Here is a 19316-nt window from a genome sequence, read left to right as displayed (position 1 = left end):
GTATAAGAAGCTGGCCGTGCACATCATACAGATCACATTGTACAATGTGTACGTGCTACGTCGATGTACAGGCCAGACGGGAACTTTCCTGGAATTTCAAGAGGTGGTTATCAAGAAACTAATCTTTAGGGACCTGGAAGGGGGGGGGGACACCCAGTACTTCTGGATATGGGCCACACACATCGTACCAGGGCAACACTTTCCAGGAGAAGTTCCCCAAACTGGCAAGAAGGGAAAAAGTCAAAAGAGGTGCAAAGTCTGCTATAAGAGGGGGATAAGGGAGGACACAATATATCAATGTGACTCGTGTCCCGAAAAACCAGAGCTCTGTATGAAAGAGTGTTTTAAAATGTATCATACATCCCTTGGTTTATAATTTACCCCAGTTTTACTTAACCTGATGTACTCCGCACAGCTTATCGCCCCTCGTCTTTCCCTTCTGAGCCCTGCTGTGTGCCCAGGCAGCTGATAACAGCCACATTGAGGGTAATGCCGTACCCGTGAGAACACACATTACAGTTTATGGGGTGTATGTCTCCGGTCAAAATGCTCACTACACCTCTAGATGAATGCCTTAAGGGGTGTAGTTTTTAAAACGGGGTCACTTCATGCAGATTTCAACTGTTCTGGTACCTCAGGGGCTTCTGCATACATGACTTCACACCAGAAAATCCCCAGTAGGCCAAATGGTGGTCCTTTCGTTCTGAGCCCTCCCATGGGCCCAAACGGCAGTTTATCACCACAAATGCGGCATTGCTGCACTCTGGACAAATTGTGCAACAGAATGTGGTATTTTATTTCTTGTGAAAATAAGAAATTTTCAGCCAAAACTACATATTATTGGAAAAAATTAATTTTGTTTTAATTCCCAGCCCAATTCAAATAAGTTTTGTGAAAAAACTATGGGGTCAAAATTGTCACAACACCCATAAATGAATTCCTTGAGGGGTGTAGTTTCCAAAATGGGGTCACTTCTGGTGGGTTTCCATTGCTTTGATACCTCTGGGGCTCTGCAAATGCGACATGGCACCCGAAAACCAATCCAGCAAAATCTGGACTCCAAAGAACAAATAGCGCTACTTCCCTTCTGAGCCCTCCCATGGGCCCAAACGGCAGTTTATCACCACAAATGGGGTATTACCGCACTCAGGACAAATTGGGCAACAAAATGTAGTATTTTATTTCTTGTGAAAATAAGAATTTTTGAGCTAAAATTACATATTATTGGAAAAAATATATTTTTTTTAATTCCCAGCCCAATTCAAATAAGTTCTGTGAAGAAACTATGGTGTCTAAATGGTCACATTACCCATAAATTAATTCCTTGAGTGGTGTAGTTTCCAAAATTGGGTCACATCTGGTGGGTTTCCATTGCTTTGATACCTCTGGGGCTCTGCAAATGCAACATGGCACCCGAAAACCAAACAAGCAAAATCTGCACTCCAAAGAACACACATTGCTCCTTCCCTTCTGAGGCCTTCCATGGGCCGAAACGGCAGTTTATCGACAACAAATGGGGTATTGCTGCACTCAGGAGAAATTGGGCAACAAAATGGGGTATTTTGTTCCCTGTGAAAATAAGAAATTTTGATAAAAAAATATATCTTATTGGAAAAAATGAAATTTTTTTCATTTCACAGCCCAATTCAAATAGGTGCTGTGAAAAAACTGTGCAGTCAAAATTGTAACAACAACCATATTTGAATTCCTTGAGGGGTGTAGTTTCCAAAATAGGGTCACTTCTGGTGGGTTTGCATTGGTTTGATACCTCTGGGGCTCTGCAAATGCGACATGGCACCCGAAAACCAATCCAGTAAAATCTGGACTCCAACAAACACATGGTGCTCTTTTCCTTCTGAGCCCTCCCATGGGCCCAAACGGCAGTTTATCACCACAAATGGGGTATTGCTGCACTCAGGACAAATTGGGCAACAAAATGGGGTATTTTGTTCTCTGAGAAAATAAGAAATTTTGATCACAAATGACATCTTATTGGAAAAAATTGCATTTTTTTAATTTCACACCCCAATTCAAATAGGTGCTGTGAAAAAACTGTGCGGTCAAAATGGTAACAAATACCATAAATTAATTCCTTGAGGGGTGTAGTTTCCAAAATGGGGTCAATATTGGGGGATTCCTACTGTTTTGGCACCTCAACACCTCTTCAAAACTGGCATGCTGCCTAAAATATATTCTAATAAAAAAAGAGGCCTCATAATGCACTAGGTCCTTCTTTGCTTCTGGGGCTTGTGTTTTAGTCCACGAGCGCAGTAGAGCCACATGTGGGACATTTCTAAAAACTGCAGAATCTGGACAATACATATTTAGTAGTATTTCTATGGTAAAACCTTCTGTGTTACAGAAAAAAAATTGAACAAAATTTAAATTCAGCAAGAAAAATGACATTTGCAAATTTCACCTCCACTTTGCTTTAATTCCTGTGAAATGCCTGAAGGGTTAAAAAACTTTCTAAATGCTGTTTTGAATATTTTGCGGGGTCTAGTTTTTAAAATGGGGTGTTTTATCAGGGTTTCTAATACATAGGCCCCACAAAGCCACTTCAGAACTGAAGAGGTACCTTAAAAAAAAGGCTTTTGAAATGTTCTTAAAAATATGAGAAATTGCTGTTTATGTTCTAAGCCTTGTAGCGTCCAAGAAAAATAAAAGAATGTTCAAAAAACGATGCCAATCTAAAGTAGACATATGGAAAATGTGAACTAGTAACTATTTTGGGTGGTATAACCGTCTGTTTTACAAGCAGATGCATTTAAATTCTGAAAAATGCTATTTTTTCAACATTTTCTCTAAATTTTGCAATTTTTCACCAATAAACACTGAATACATCGACCAAATTTTACCACGAACATGAAGTCCAATGTGTCACGAGAAAACAATCTCAGAATCGCTTGGATAGGTTTAAGAATTCCGATGTTATTACCACATAAAGTGAAATATGTCAGATTTGAAAAATGGGCTCTGAGCCTAAGGCTGGATTCACACGAGCGTGGCGTTTTTGCGGACAAAAAAACGCGCCGTTTTGCGCGCTCAAAAACCACTTGACAGCTCCGTGTGTCATCCGTGCGTGATTTTCGCGCAGCCGCCATCATAGAGATGAGGCTAGTCGACGTCAGTCACTGTCCAGGGTGCTGAAAGGGTTAACTGATCAGCAGTTAACTCTTTCAGCACCCTCGACATTGAATTCCGTTCACAATATCGAGCAACCTGTTATAAAAAACAAAAACGTTCGTACTTACCGAGAATTTCCCTCCCGGCCGTTGCCTTGGTGACGCGTCTTTGGTGACGCGCCTCTCTTGACATACGGCCCCACCTCCCTGGATGACGCGGCAGTCCATGTGACCGCTGCAGCCTGTGATTGGCTGCAGTCTGTGCTTGGCCTGTGATTGGCTGCAGCTGTCACTTGGACTGAATTGTCATCCCGGGAGGTCAGACTGGAGGAAGAAGCCGGGAGTTATCGGTAAGTCCGAACTTCATGTATATTGGGATCGGAAGTCACTGTCCAGGGTGCTGAAACAGTTTAACTCTTTCAGCACCCTGGACAGTGACTCTCTCCTGACGTCGCGTACCGGAAATTTTTTTGTGAAGTTCGGTTCGGTTGTCTGGTTTCGCTCAGCTCCTCAGACACTCCGTTTGGATGTTTGTAAACAGAAAAGCACGTGGTGCTTTTTCCCGTTCGTCTGAATAAAGCCTTAAGGCCAAAACAAGACTGCGTCCTTAAGGGGTTAAGGTCTAAAATTGGCTGGTCATTAAGGGGTTAAGTATTTAAGTATTTTAACCCCTTAATGACCGCCAATACGCCTTTTCACGGCGGTCATTAGTGGGCTTTATTCTGATGCAATAGCCTTTTCACGGCGCTGCATCAGAATAAATAAACAGAGCAGGGAGCCGTTAAATCTCCCTGCTCTCAGCTACCAGAGATAGCTGAGGGCTGGGGGCATCCCTGCTTGAATGGGTGAGATTATTAATAGTATCGATCTCACCCGTTTAACCCCTCAGATGCGGCGCTCATTAGCGGGGCGCCACATCGGAGTTGTTTTGGAGAGAGGGAGGGAGCTCACTCTCATCTCTTCGACACACGGCGATAAGATCGCCGAGTGTCTGTGTCTCCAATGGCAGCTGGTGGCCTAATAAAGGCCCACAGGTCTGCCTGTAGTAAATGCCTGCTAGATCATGCAAGAGGCATGGCCTAGCAGATGCCTGTCCTTTTTAAACGGACAGGCAGTAATACACTGCAATACAGAAGTATTATAAAAGCGATCGGATGATCACATATTAAAGTCCCCTAGTGGGACTAGTAAAAAAGTTTAAAAAAAGTTTAATAAAGTTAATAAAAAAAAATGAAAAATCCACTTTTTCCCCTTACAAAAAGCTTTACTATTAAAAAAAAACAAAATAAAGCAAAAAAATGACACATATTTGGTATCACCACATCCGTAACGAATTAGACTATAAAGCCATTATATTATTTAACCCGCACGGTGAACGCCGTAAAAAATAAAATAAAAAACAATTGAAAAATTGCTGTTTTCTGTGAATCCTGACTTAAACAAAATGTTATAAAAAGTGATCAAAAAGTCGCATTTACTCCAAAATAGTACCAATAAAAACTACAAGTCGTCCTGCAAAAAAAAAAAGCCCTCATGCAACTGCATCGGCGGAACAATAAAATAGTTATGGCTCTTCAAATAAGGAGACACAAAAACAAACAATTTTGAAAAGAAAGTGTTTTTACATTGTAAAAGTAGTAAAACATACAAAATCTATACAAATTTGGTATCATTGCAATCGTAACAACCCGTTGAATAAAGTTATTGTGTTATTTATACCACACAATAAACGGCATAGATTTAAGATGCAAAAAAGAGTGGTGAAATTTCAGGTTTTTTTCTATTCCTCCCCAAAAAAAGTTAATAAAAGTTAATCAATAAATAATATGTGCCTCAAAATGGTGCTATTAAAAAATACAACTTGTCCCGCAAAAAAACAAGACCTTATACAGCTATGTCGACACAAACATTAAAAAGTTATAGAAAAACTATAAAAATTGCTTGGTCATTAGGACCCAGAATGCAAGCAGGGGGAAGGGGTTAATTTCATCAAATACAAAATATTTGGAATTCTAACTATTCATCTTAGTTTTTCAGTTACACACATGATGTGTTTTATCAAAATGCAGTAAAATGCTACTGAAGCAAAAACTGCTGCAGTCTACACAAGAACTGCAATTTGCAAGATTAATTTTTTATCAAGAGCTCCATGTACCGTAACTTATCAGAGCTTTTCAAGGAACAATAGTGGGCTAACACAGTTTAACATTGGATAGTATTAACCACTGACTGGCTCAGCTGATAATACAAATTACAAATCAGATTAACTTCAATTATGATGGCAATGATTGTCATCCATTAAAAATTATCATAACGTAATTTACATGCTGACTGTATTGCTTGTAGTTAATCACATCTAATATGGATTTATAAAGTTTGTGTACACGACAATATTATGTTTATGGTCCCTTAGGTATAGGCCCTTGGGTCAAACATTGGATGGAGACTCATCTTCTTTTTTAAATGGGGGACTCTCTGCCTTTTTTCTATTATTTTAGAAGAAAGGAAACTGCTAGTACTTTATACCAAAATGGTGCTAGCGGGGGTAGCACCCTGTCCCTCATGGTTAGCTGTTTGCGAACCAAAGCTCGTAATTTGAACAAAATAAATGCATAATATTTCCGCAGCATTATTTTGTTAATAAACCGTCATAGGCAACATGCACACAACCATAATTACAGACCCATTCATTTCTATTGTCCAACGGACACCTTCCCATATATTTACGGGAGGGGGTCCGTGCCCTAGAAAGGCTCCGCAAAAGATAGGACATGTCCTATTTTTTTATTTTGCGGACCGTTCTCCAATAATTTATAATATATATAATATATAATTTAATCACGGACCTTGATAACGGGCACAGTCGTGTGCAGGGGGCCTTACTTTATCAAATTCAGTTTTTTTTATTATTTTTTTATGGGGATGTCGGAAATACCCTGAGACCGGTGGAATTGCCCCCTATACCATGCTTAAGTTATAGTTTCCTGCAATGATAAGTAGTAAAATTGGTTAAATTACATAACGCATGCACTGCCTGACTATATATTGAGTTTAGGTTTTATATAAGTAAAGATTGCTATTGAATAATGAAAAGTCCTACAACATTTGTTATACACAACATTTCTAATACTGATTCCAAGAAACTCTATACAATACGAAGATTTGTTTTTTGCACAAACATTCAGCGACTTTCCATCCTCTGTCATTTTCAAAAAAATGGAAGTGGCGTGGCCACCGCAGCCTGATAAATGTACTATTATTTAAACCAGAATACTGGCTAAAATTATAGCGCAAATCTATGACTTCTCATAGCGGGCGTGTGAAATGCCAGTCTCAATAAATTCCTCCCTTTGTGTTACAATTCCCCGTTATTTTCAAGTTCTTTCCTTGCTGTCAATGGAAACATTCTTTACTTTAAAGGGGTGAGGAATTAAAAAACAATGTACGTTACAACGTTGCATCACTTCATATCAGAAGCCCAAAAACTTTTTTTTTACAGAAAACCCCTCAAATTGGTAATCTTACCACTCTTAACTGTTTTCAGTAATCAGATTGTCACAGTGCCAATGTGGTTGAGTTATTCAGTTAGAATAATCTGATAATTCTTAAACTACATGTTAATCATACATATATATATATAGACTGGTGTCATTGGGGTTTTACATTCACTTGCGATAGCACTTCTTTCAGGTCAGTGGAATATAGTATAGCAGAATAGAACAGAATCTTGCTAATGGTCTGTTTTTCATTGTGTTGGTTTCTTTCATGTAATATTTTATGGATCATATCATCCCTACATTGCATAGTATGAGATTGGATTAGCTTTGTTAGATGCATGAGTAGTTCATGAATTGATGTTGTCTTTCAGAATGCATTTGAATAGAAGTGTGTGTATTTTTGCCACTTTCCTCATCTGTACGTTAGCTTCAACCTCCTTCGACCAAGAATGGAGTACATGGAAGACAAAATACGGTAATTGATAAAGTAACAGTATATATGAATAGAAGGTAGATTATTTCTGATAAATTGCTGGTACGTATATCTATTTTTTTGTGTAAGGAGAATACATGAGCTACAATATAAAAATATTTATGGCATATACCATATGGTATACGGCATGAAGGTAAGTCATTTGTTCACACTGTGCACTTTGAAGCGTAGACTCACAGTGTATTGCCAAATATTTACTGCATTGGACAAGGACACTTCATGTCAACCGAATGCAAAGTACAGACTTACAGAAAAATAACTTATTTATTTGGGGAAGTCTGGTTCTAGCTCTAAATGAGCAGAACAACTACCAAGGGTGCTGACCTAATGAAACCTGCAGGAGGTGCAACCTAATAATTATTATAATAAATATATTTTTAAAAAATTGCATTATAACGAGCTACGAAAAATAATGTACATTCGCTTTTCCATTTATAAATAATGAATTTTAAAATTAAAATAATGCAGAACTTGGCTAGCTGAAGTTTTTTCCAATATATTTCATTAGATTTCTTTCTGATGTTAAAGCATGAAGCTCCTATGAACTGTGTTACATGTAGAGCGGTCAGAAGCCACATGCTCTGTCTCCCAGGCTTATTCAGTAAATTAGGAATATTACAGCAATGTCTTCCAGAACTGACTATGGAGGCCTGTAATCAGAAACAAGCATAATCGGGCGATTAAATAAAGTTTACATGCAATCTTTTCAATGAATAGTATCAATTACTGCTTTGTCGTGTTCATACAAGGCATTTTGTTTGCATTTTCTGTTTATTTAATGCATTTTTATTTATTTCGATTTTTATGCATTTATGTGTGTTTTTAGAGCATGGTACTTTAAAAAAAAAAAAAAAAAAAATGTCATGCTGTTGGTGTGGCATCCTTGGTAGTGTTCTTCATACTTAGGCATCATTTACACGAGCATAATATACGCGCGTGCGACGCGCGTGCTTTTCACGCGTGTCGTACGCACCTATATTACTCTATGGGGCAGTGCAGACAGTTCGTGAGTTTTTTGCGCATCACCCACCCATTGAAGTCAATGGATGCGTGAAAACCACGCAGGTCGCAAGGAAGCACTTCCGTGCGAACTGCGTGATTCGCGCAACAGCTGTCAAAATCTGAATGTAAACAGAAAAGCACCACGCGCTTTTCTGTTTACAAACATCCAAACGGAGTGTCATAAAGATGGAGGCTGCGCGAAAAGCACGCAGCCGCGCATCATACACTGATGACACACGCAGCTGTTAAGTGCATTTTGCGCACGCAAAACGCCGCGTTTTTTGCGTGCGCAAAATGCACACGCTCGTGTAAATCAGGCCTAAAGAGAATATTCACATGCTACAAATTTGTTGCAGAACTTTGTGCAACTGAAAATCCATTTTATATTTGTGGTTGTTTCTGCAACATGTGCATGGATTTCTGCAAGCTCTATTCAGATGATTGAGAAAGTTTCAGAAATGTTTGCAATAAATCTGCTGCATGTGAATATACATTTAAACCTCAATAATAGTAATAAAAACACACAAACAACATAAAACTACAATGAGTCTTGTGTTTTATTTTTCCGGTACACTGTAAAAATGCAATGAAAAATCCTGTGTGAACGATCCTTGATGAACACAGGCCAACTGATAATAGGGTTTTACTATAACATACTTTTAGGCTATGTTCACAAATCGCGATTTTATGTTTCGCATTCCTCTTGAAACTACTACTGTTTTTGGCTAAAAAATCTGCATCAAAATCTGCAACAAATCACGATGTGTGAACATAGCCTTAGGTTTAACAGCACCATATTGCCTGGCAGTTCTATTTAACTGAACTTAGAACCCTATGGTGATTTAAGTTTGGTTCAGTAGTACTGTGGGGGTCCGGTAGTTGCGGCCCTAAAGTTCTGCCATACCATGGCCAAGTAAAGTCAAACTTATAAGATGTTTATCAGACATGGGATAACAAAAGGATACTCAGTAGTAGGCACCCCCCTTTAATAAAATATATTGCCTAAAAAACATACCTATAATAACTTGATATTTAAAATAATAGGGTGCTAACTTAGAGAATGCGATTTCAGAATAGCAAAAGGTACTGATGTGAAATGAATAGTGCTAATATTTATTTTATATATATATATATATATATATATATATATATATAGAAAAATGTAGAGCGTAGTAACGGCACCAGGACTTCAAGGTGGATGAAAGCAAAAGTGGATTTATTTCACCTCAACACAGCAACGTTTCGGTTCAACAGGAACCTTTCTCAAGCCATCTTGAGAAAGGTTCCTGTTGAACCGAAACGTTGCTGTGTTGAGGTGAAATAAATCCACTTTTGCTTTCATCCACCTTGAAGTCCTGGTGCCGTTACTACGCTCTACATTTTTCTCTATTTGGATATTGGGGAATTGATTCACCCCCAGGTAACGAGCACATGGCCTGATTTGTTGCATTTGGAGTGCTGTGTTCATCCACCCTGGACTGTATATATATATATATATATATATATATATATATATATATATATTGCAATGTTTAACATATTTAGGCTTCGTTCACATCTGCTTCAGGACTCCGTTTATGGGTCTCGTCTGTGCTTTCCGTCAGGGCAACCCATCAACAGAATCCAAACTGAAACAAAAGTTTGTCCCCGTTGTGTTCCATTGTTTTAACGTAATGAATAGCGCAGTCGACTACGGTATTGATTCCGTCTACGGAACCCTTGCACAATGGTGACAAACGGAAACCATTTGTACAGGATCTGTCACCATTGAAATCAATGGTGATGCAAACGGAAACCTATGGTTTCCGTTTGGATTCCGTTCATTGGTTCCCCTGACGGAAAGCTCCGATGGAACCCATGAACGGATTACCGATGAAGATGTGACCAAAGCCTTACAATACATTATAGTCATATACCGTTAGAAATATAAGCAAATAAAAGGAAATTAATATGTAGAAGAGAACTGCTGTCTATGCAAGGTGAGCCTAACCCATGCATCCCATAGTATTGGCAAAAATCTACTGTATTTTGTCATGTTATCAAGTACTGTTGGTTTTATATAAAATGTCTCTTTTTTAATATTTATATAAATTTAAACTAACTCACAGTCTGAGAAAATCTTGCCTTTAATATTGACATGATAGTAATGGTCATTTGAAAATATTTTCTGCTAGGTAAAAGATATTCATCTACTAGGGAAGAATTATTCCGGAGAAAAGTTTGGGAAGACACTTGGCATAAGGTGCAGAAACAGAATAAACTTGCTGACGAAGGCCTCTCCAAATACTGGATGGCAATGAATAAGTTTGCAGACATAGTAAGTTCATTTTCATATATGTTCAGTGACTGGATAGACTGCAGTTTCCTAAAGTTCTCCACCAGATACTGTTGTTTATGTTGGTGGGGAAAATAGGGGTTTATTTATTTATTAAAAGACATATGCTTCTTCCTTAGTTGATATTCTGTACTAAAAAGGAATTAAAGGGGTTATACAGTATTAGATAAACATGAGTTATTTCTTCTAGAAACACCACCATACCTGTCTAAGGTTTCCTGGAAAAAAGCAATTATGTTCTTCTAACTGTATTTATCCCCTTGACTTAGGTATCTTTGTTTCCTCCCGTCTGAACATTGTATAATGTTGCATAAGTATTTAAATCTCATTTTCGTATCATCATCGTCTGCCAATGAGGTGCATCATGCTATAATGTATCATGCTATAATAGCAAAACATAATGAACCTGGGTAGCTGTATTTAGGATTTGGGCTAGAAAAGTCGTCCAAACAGCACCAAGTATTCCCAATAGACTTAAAATAATAGTTTCACAAAAGGTTCCAATTTTAAAAGCTGATTTAATATATAATGAAAAGTTCTGCAACTTTTTAATATATTTTAATTCCTTACTATATTCAAGTTTTAGGTTTGCTCTTAAAGTATAGATCCATTCCATTTATTATAGCCAAAGGCTGAAAACCTGTCCTAATAATGTCCAACTGACACAGTGACATAGCGTGTAGAAGAAAGAGCTCTGCAGCTGTGTCAGTGGGTCATGGTTGGACAGGTTTTCAGTTTCTGCATGTTAACAATACTATTTCCATTGACATGCAGTAAGCAGTGAACAATACATGTTTGTTTTCTAACTATACACTAGACACCTGAAGAAGTCAAGAGGAAGAGCTGCCTTATGTCAAATGGGGCTGAAGTTAGTTCTCCAAAATACACCTATGGACTAAGTGAAGGTCTACCTGATCATGTTGACTGGAGGGAGTCTAAGTGTGTGACGGACGCAAAGAATCAGGGACTTTGTGGCTCATGTTGGGCATTTGCAACAGTAGGTATTCTATACTCTATATTCTTTTCTTTGTGATCTACTGTGAATGAATAAAGGGTTAAATGAATGTTTCTGTCCTTTTAAGGTTGGTGTGGTTGAATCCCGATTCTGCATAAAGAACCATAAACTTATGACCCTGAGTGAGCAACAACTGGTGGACTGTGATAGTGGAGATGGTGCATGTTGTGGAGGGCTCCCAGTTCAAGCACTAATGTATGTAACACAGAATGGAATCATGAAATCTGAAGATTATGAATATGAACAGAAGGTATATCTTTTTTTTTTGTCTGAGGGCAGCAATAATTGGTGTGCCTGATGTTGAAATAAAGCAGTGTAGCCTTGTAATATATACTTGTCATAGTCTGCTGGTACGGATCCATAGCAAACAAAATAATGGACCATCTATATATCTAAGAGCCCATGTGTGGTATGGATCGTTAATACGCATCCATAAAACTCTGGACCCTACTGTACCTTTGTGTGCCTCTGATTTTATAATTCCATGAGAAGCTGAAAGATTGTATTGCATGCCATTTTTTTTTAAGGTATTCTGATCCAATGCTTGGCACTTAATGTACGGCTCACGCAAAATACATCAATGTTAAAGAACCGGCATGTAAACAATTTTAGGTAATGATTATATGTATAACATGTATATATTTATATATTTTGGGTGAAAATACTCTACAAATGATAATTAACTTTTTACCACTCATCAAAAGAGTGCATACATACAGCAATTCTGTAACTTATATCAGGTAGCGGATCTAAAAATGGCACTAATGGAAAGAAGAACTTACTTAAAAACTTTATACTAATAAAAATCAAAATAGGAAATTGGAAAAACAGATATTTGTGGAATCCCCCCCCCCCCACAAATAAAGAAAAAATACTTCTAATAAACATGGTAGAAAATAAAGTCCTATGTACCACGAAAAAAGATGGCAAACAATTATTTGTATAGACAAATAAAAAAAATTAGAACATGCTTAACTATGTCTGATCACTAATAAAAAAAAAATATGTTGGTAATGAAGTGGTTAAATATTAATGTTGCTTCTTTGTTTTTTTTTTTTGTTTTTTTAAACAAGCAAAAAGAGTGTGAATATAAAGAAGATAAAGCAATAATGCTAAATTTAACCAAATACTACAACCTGCCTGATGAACAGAGCATTGTGTCGTCGGTGGCACTAGAAGGACCCGTGGCTGTTGGGTTTGGGGTAGACCAGGATTTTATGCATTATAGCCACGGTAACAGTATATTTTTTTATAATTGACATTCATCCTCTTTGTATTAAAGATAATATGTCATCACAATATGATTTACTATACCATTATCCCAAAACAGCAAATTAATTAAAAAAAACGATGCTACACTATAAAAAGTATTAAAATACTGTGCCGTTTGGCTAATAACACCTAACAAAGAATACAGCACACTCATAGTTATATGTCTGATGTATTAATGAGGGGAGCACTCCCTCCGCTTCACCCCGTACACCTCGCCAATACATGATCGGTCCTTGGTGAGGAGGTGGTGGAGGTGGTGGTATTGTTCCCTTCATGAATACAGAAGACTTATAACTACGAATTTTCTGGATTCTTTGTTAGGTGCTATTAGCCAAATTGCACACGTTTTTTTTGTGTGTTATTTGGGCTAATAGTACCGCAGATCTGTCCCTGTAATTTGTATCCCTTAAACAGGAGAGCATAGTATGATGACAGATCCACTTTAAATCATTCATACTTTTTAGATAGGCAAGTGATGTATAAAATCAGCCAGCTAAATGCACGACTAGATTTCATTTAGGGATTTTGTAGAATTTTAGACTCACAGCGATCACCTTCACTAATCCTTATTTATAGGGAACCTGTCATGTTATCTGCAGATTGAAATAAAGTTTGTGTGAAAATATTCAGGATATATTGATTTGAATCCCTGCTAAGGCCCTATTCACATTACGTTTTTTCTCTACGTTTAGTATGTATGCCGGAAAAGCTCCCATAATACACACTACATTTGTCCATAGGGCTCCATTAGCCCGACGGAGGCCAAAAGAGTGACTTTTTGGCCTTGGTTGGGCTGGATAACATCAGTATACCTTTATTTTTATCAGTGTAAGTGTAAGTGAAAGGATCTGCTTCCATTTTCTAAAGTACCTCTGAAAGATGGGAGCTGAAAAATAATTGGTTGCTATGGGATACCACTCCACTTTTCCCATGCACTAGCCAGTGGGATCCTAATACATCTGATTGAGTTTAAGGGAACATTCAGACGTGGCGGACAGTCCGCGGTGGAAATCTGTAGCAGCCGTTTTTTCCATTCTTTTCTATACCTTTTTAAGCAACCTTGTTCAGATGTTGCGGAAAATAACAGTGCAAAATTTCCCCTCTGCAGCATGCACATTCTGTTGCGGAGAAGCAGTGGAATTTCACTGCGGATTTCAGCCTTTTCAATGCAAAAACTGAAATCTGCGGGAAGTCCGCTGTGATATCCGCAACGTCTGAATTACCTGTCGAATATGAATATATTGCTGCAAATTCGCAACGAATCTGCAGCAACTTTTGCAGCGGAAAAATTCTGCCACGTCTGAATGTGCTCTGATAGGGTCCAACAGTTGTTTTTTTTAGCATAGAAAACGACACTAATTCTGCCATCAAAAGCAATAGAAGCCTGGTGGAATGGAACCTAACTAGGGCCATCTGATGCCACAAAAATCCTACTGAAACCAATGAGGACGTTTATGGAAATGTTTTACTGTAAAAGTCATGGAACAGAAGAAACTAAGATAAAAATGGCAAAGTAAGAAAAATAGCTGAATAATTTGTAACTGGCCAGTAAAGACTTTGCCCGTTTATATCTTCTTACAACAATTTTGTACAACTCTTCAGAAAACTTATATCATGCTTTCTTTTAATACAAGGAATATTTGATGGCGATTGTGCAGAAGATGCTAATCATGCAATTATTGCTATCGGCTATGGCACTGAAAAGGATGATGAAGATGAGGAGCAGCCATATTGGATAATAAAGAATAGGTAAGTTAAGAACACAACTTTTTTAGCCTTAACTCCAATGAGTGGATAGCGTTGAGGTGCTAACATTTTTTTGTGAGTACCGTATATCTGGTTTTGGACAAAATATACGTAGGCCTATTTATGTTACTTCCCTTGAATATTCTTGCTAATTCTTCTGGAAGCCGTTTTCATTGAATTTCCTTTACAATACATTTTTTATTTACGTTCTATGCTTTATTTTCTAGATATGAGAGGATCTCTTACAGGTCTAACCAGCCTACAGTTTTAAAGAAAATTGGTCCTTGAGCAACAAGCTAATTATCCCCCCACTCCTTGCCATTTTTAGACAATTTATTTTGTCGTTTTAGCCCACATAATATTGACATTTGACCATATAGTGCCAAGAAACATACTGCCATATACATTTTAAATAATATAGCATTATATAGGCGCCAAATAATATGCAGCATCCAAATATTACTGTACTTCCTAAATATCCCACATAATACTGAAATTCAATTCCCAAATAATTCCAACATACACAGTAAATAGTACTGGGGGGTTTTAGTTTTCTCCTAGGGGCAACAGGGTCTTGGGAAATTGCCCAGCTTGCTACTGCCTAAATTACAACTGGTACACAAAGCACCATTAACCTCAAACTTCATTGAGTTACATGGGACTAAAAATGCCCTTTTACTCTGAGTCAACTCTGAGTGGCGATCTTGGAGATTGCTCTTTATGTAGTGTGTGTTTGCTTACACACATATATGTGCAGTCAGTATATTGATGGAATCTATCTATCGATCTATCTATCTATCTATCTATCTATCTATCTATCTATCTATCTATCTATCTATCTATCTATCTATCTATCTATCTATCTATCTATCTATCTATCATCTATCTATCTATCTATCTATCTATCTATCTATCTATCTATCTATCTATCTATCTATCTATCTATCTATCTATCTATCTATCCTTAAGGCCTCCTTCACACATATTTTTTTTGTCCAGTTGTTTTTTGCTTGTAAACATCAAGACCTTTTTAGGCCAGGATCACACACACAGTGTTGATGCCGTTTTTGACTCTGTGTTTTTGAGCTAAACACAGAAGTGGACACAAAAAAAGGAGATGCACCAGTCTAATCCTTATACCTTTCCTTCATTTTGTGTCCACGTCTGGCCTTGGCTGAAAAAACGGAGCCAAAAATTTCACCAAAAACGGCATTAAATCTGTGTGTGCGATCCTGGCCTTAAAACATTGTTTTACAAGCATCTGCGGTTTTCATTTTGTTACATTTGAAAAAAAAAATTAACACCAGAAAAAAGGCCATACCCAGAGCATGCAGCCTTTTTAAAAAAACAAAAACCCCTGACCCTGAAAACACCATTGACATTAAAAACACCACCAAAATGTAACAAAACAAAATGCATTGTATGTAGTGTGTTTTATATTGCCCTATAGACTTTAAAGTAACATCTGGTCACACAAAAAAATGCTGAAAAAACCCCACTATGAAAATTAGTGTGTGTTAAACCAGTATATAGTGATGAGCTAGTGGTTGGGTACATTTAGCCTGTCATGACTGTTATGTGACAGAAATCTGACATGAGCTACATGGTGGTTTCACACCCAGTGTTTTTTGGGGGAAAAAAAACTACAGTTCTTGGTGCAGTTTTTTGAGCCAAAGCCAGAAGTGGTTCCAGCAGGATGGAGAAGTATTAGTCCTTTCTTTATATTTTCCATTTCTTTTAAATCCACTTCTGGCCTTGGCACAAAACAAACTGCATGTAAGCTGTCACAAAAACTGCTGTGTTTTTCCCAAAAATTTGGTGTGTAAATCCATCCTAAAGGATACATTCTGCCCATCACCGGTATCCCTTGGTTAGTCAGAAGCAAAGAAGTATTTTGATTGGTAGCACTTGTTTTTAAATATAATTCAATTACAATACCTTCCAATCTGCACCTTTTTCAAGTCAGTTTCCTATGATCTATTGTAACCCTATGGTTGTGTATAGGATTTGGTTTATTTTTTCTTGTGGATGTCAGTTTTTCATGCTGATTATCTCACTGTCTTTATTAGCCACCGAGTAGAAGTATAATTTATACAAACCAGAATGCAGTATTAGAATTGCAGAGTGCTATTTATGTTCTATGTTATTTGCCTTTCTTGAAAACTCTCTTAATTTGCTGGCTGAACAATAAGCAAATATTGAATTCTTCACCCCAAAAACTAGACCCACTTCCCATACAGGCTTCTTGGCCATTGTACACCATCAATTAAGTCAAATGAAGTGGTCATTTTAATTTGCTTACGAGCTCTGGTAAAACAACCACTCCCCACAACTCACCCTACTGAGCCACTGAGATCGTATCCTATCCCTAGAATTTGCATAGTTCACGTCCTTAGAATTCCATTACACATAATAGATTCTAAACAGTAAAGTCTACACTATCAAATATTTGAATTTGTGCTTTGCATTCATGTCGGTACACTGATCTTTCTTTCATAATATGGTAAAGATACCTTCCTGTTATACATCTGTGGGAGATGGTGTTTTAAAATATATTTACTGGCACATAAATAGTGATTCATAGAGAAAGAAACAAGATATCATATTTTGCCATTAGCTTGTTACTAGAGTTGAGCGGATCGATTCTAAATAACTCAAATTTGGTTCAAATTTTCCAAACCTTTCGGGTTCGGAAAAATCCAAAATATTTGAGGTTTCCGGCACACAAATCATTGCAAAATAGCAGCAACTACGGAGCACCAGCTGGCATTTTACAGATTAGAAAATTAATCACATAAAACTGGACAGGCTTCCTCTTAGTGCGTTGCAGGCAGTCTTCCCAAAATGAACTGCGATTATCACTCTAGCACAGTCAATCATGGGGGGTATACACTGTAGGCAGATGACATTACTTATGCTGGCTTGGTGTCAAAGAGCTTAAAAGGGGTTTGATACAGTCCAAGAAGACATTAGGGACTAAGACTAGTTTTCATGCCAATTGAGAGTCTTGCGATTTGCGGCAAATTTATTTGGAACAAATTCGATCGGATCAGACCAAAAACTAATTTCGGGAAATTCACTAATTTCTACTTATTACATAACTAATGCACATATATAACATTTCCAGTATCAGATTTATAAAGAGGTAATAAAAAAGACTATTTCAGAATACAGATATGTGTGTGTAAATATACCATTGGAAAGATTTAGTCATCCTGCATTCAGGGCACCCCAGGAAAAAAAAGTATTTTTCTTGTGCCCTAGTGGGGCTCATGTATCAACCTGGTGACCATTTTAAAATATTGCATGTACTTTAGCAAATATGAGACTTAAAATATGATAAATACAGTAGCTATGATGATAGATAGATAGATAGATAGATAGATAGATAGATAGATAGATAGATAGATAGATAGAACTGCCAAATATCTGCAAAAGTGTTCAGTCTGAGTAGTCTGTCAGCCGGTGAAAGTAGTTTAGCAGAGAGGGATAGAATGCACGCTTTTAGCAACATCAGGCTTCATAAACAGGGGTTCGGGCAAAAAACTGGCATAAAGGCATTTATAAATCTCCCTCATTATGACAGTAGCTTGCACTAAAAAATGAACACGTGAACGACAGTCTACACCTGTCTGACCAGCGTCCCTCCTGTACAAGATGCAACAAATGTGTGAAATAGCTCAAAACATTTTCTTATTGATGACACTGTCGATACATGACCTCCAATGTGTTACGGCAAAACATGGGGTAATTTACCTATCCTAAATAAGGGCATGGATTGTATAGAAATGTAGAAAGGTCTAGGAGTGATGCAGCTAAGCGCCATGTGAGGGGCACTGTATAAACTGGCATGGTGTGAAGGATCAATTCTTTACAGTGGAGGTAGAAGAACCCGTGGCTTTGTGCATTATAATTGGTAAGATAATTAAAATATGCCCCCATCCTAATGATAAATTGAGTTTTTTAGGTCATTATCACAATGGAGAAGAGTTATCAAATTTAGTCCCGAAAAGCGTGGAGGAGTGGCCACAAATCAAATTGAAATACAAATTTTTCAGAGCTACTTTGGAAAATAAAGATGGCAACCCAACTGGTTGTGATGCACCACTCATCAACTATTCCATTGGTTTAGTCTGATGTCTTCCCTCAACGAGTTTTAAAAATGCTTCCTTCTTCTCCCCAAGTCAGTTTATGTTTAAAACTGGTTTTAGCAGTTCAATGTGTTTATATATTAATGTTTACCGTCACCTGCATCATATGTATTTACATTTCTTTTTACAGCTGGGGTGAAGAATGGGGAGAAAATGGCTTTGCGAAAGTCCAACGTAATATCGACAAGTGCTTCATATCAAAATACGCAGCCAGTTTTGATTTCCTGGAGTAATGTTTTTGTGTCAATATTCTATGACTCCTTTTCTGTAAAGTTATACTTGTAAAACCTGAAATTTCTCTACATTTCAGTTGATGTAAATGTAGTGTAATTTCATTAACGCTAATATTAAATGTCTTGCCACCGTATATATAGAAGGATATATATGACCTCTTTTTTTGCTCCCTGCTCTTTATAAATAAACCAATGCCGTCATTCTGTTTCACTGTAATGTATTTTTTATACTCGCTTTCTCAAACCTTTGCATGGTACTGAAAAGAACTGTGCTCACAAGTGTATGATTTTGCTATCTATACCAGAGTGGCACCAGATTAAGATTCCTTCAAGGTCGGACTGGCCCACCAAAGCACCAGAGGATCCTCAGGTGCGCCCGGGCTCTTCTAACACAATAATGGGTCACAAAGACCCAGCAGAAAGGAGTTGACTTTGGAGCCAGTCACT

At 37.5% G+C, this 19316-nt stretch overlaps 1 protein-coding gene across 2 annotated transcripts; it reads left to right on the top strand.

The window, feature by feature from the left end:
• The first annotated feature begins 6794 nt into the window (after positions 1-6794).
• Positions 6795-19080, top strand: LOC142748059 (cathepsin J-like). 2 transcript variants are annotated; one of them, XM_075855182.1, is made up of 8 exons: positions 6795-6815; positions 6994-7097; positions 10292-10434; positions 11270-11449; positions 11535-11717; positions 12541-12700; positions 14374-14488; positions 18767-19080. In XM_075855182.1, exons 2-8 carry the CDS (start codon positions 6995-6997, stop codon positions 18867-18869), a joined length of 987 nt encoding a protein of 328 aa, XP_075711297.1. In that variant the 5' UTR covers positions 6795-6815; position 6994; the 3' UTR covers positions 18870-19080. The 2 variants fall into 2 exon arrangements, with proteins under 2 accessions (XP_075711297.1, XP_075711296.1); XM_075855181.1 differs by lacking the exon at positions 6795-6815 and having other exon boundaries at positions 6980-7097.
• Positions 19081-19316: the final 236 nt, after the last annotated feature.

Source organism: Rhinoderma darwinii, chromosome 3, assembly GCF_050947455.1.
Source record: "Rhinoderma darwinii isolate aRhiDar2 chromosome 3, aRhiDar2.hap1, whole genome shotgun sequence".
NCBI classification, from domain to species: Eukaryota; Metazoa; Chordata; class Amphibia; order Anura; family Rhinodermatidae; genus Rhinoderma; species Rhinoderma darwinii.
This window is presented reverse-complemented; position numbering and strand designations above follow the sequence as displayed.

Bases quoted from the DNA above. Each gene is read 5' to 3' on its own strand.
- LOC142748059 (XM_075855181.1), top strand. From the start codon at position 6,980: ATGTTGTCTTTCAGAATGCATTTGAATAGAAGTGTGTGTATTTTTGCC. The intron at 10,435-11,269 runs GTAAGTTCATTT...ACTATACACTAG, and splicing joins TGAATAAGTTTGCAGACATA to ACACCTGAAGAAGTCAAGAG. The intron at 12,701-14,373 runs GTAACAGTATAT...TTTTAATACAAG, and splicing joins TTTTATGCATTATAGCCACG to GAATATTTGATGGCGATTGT.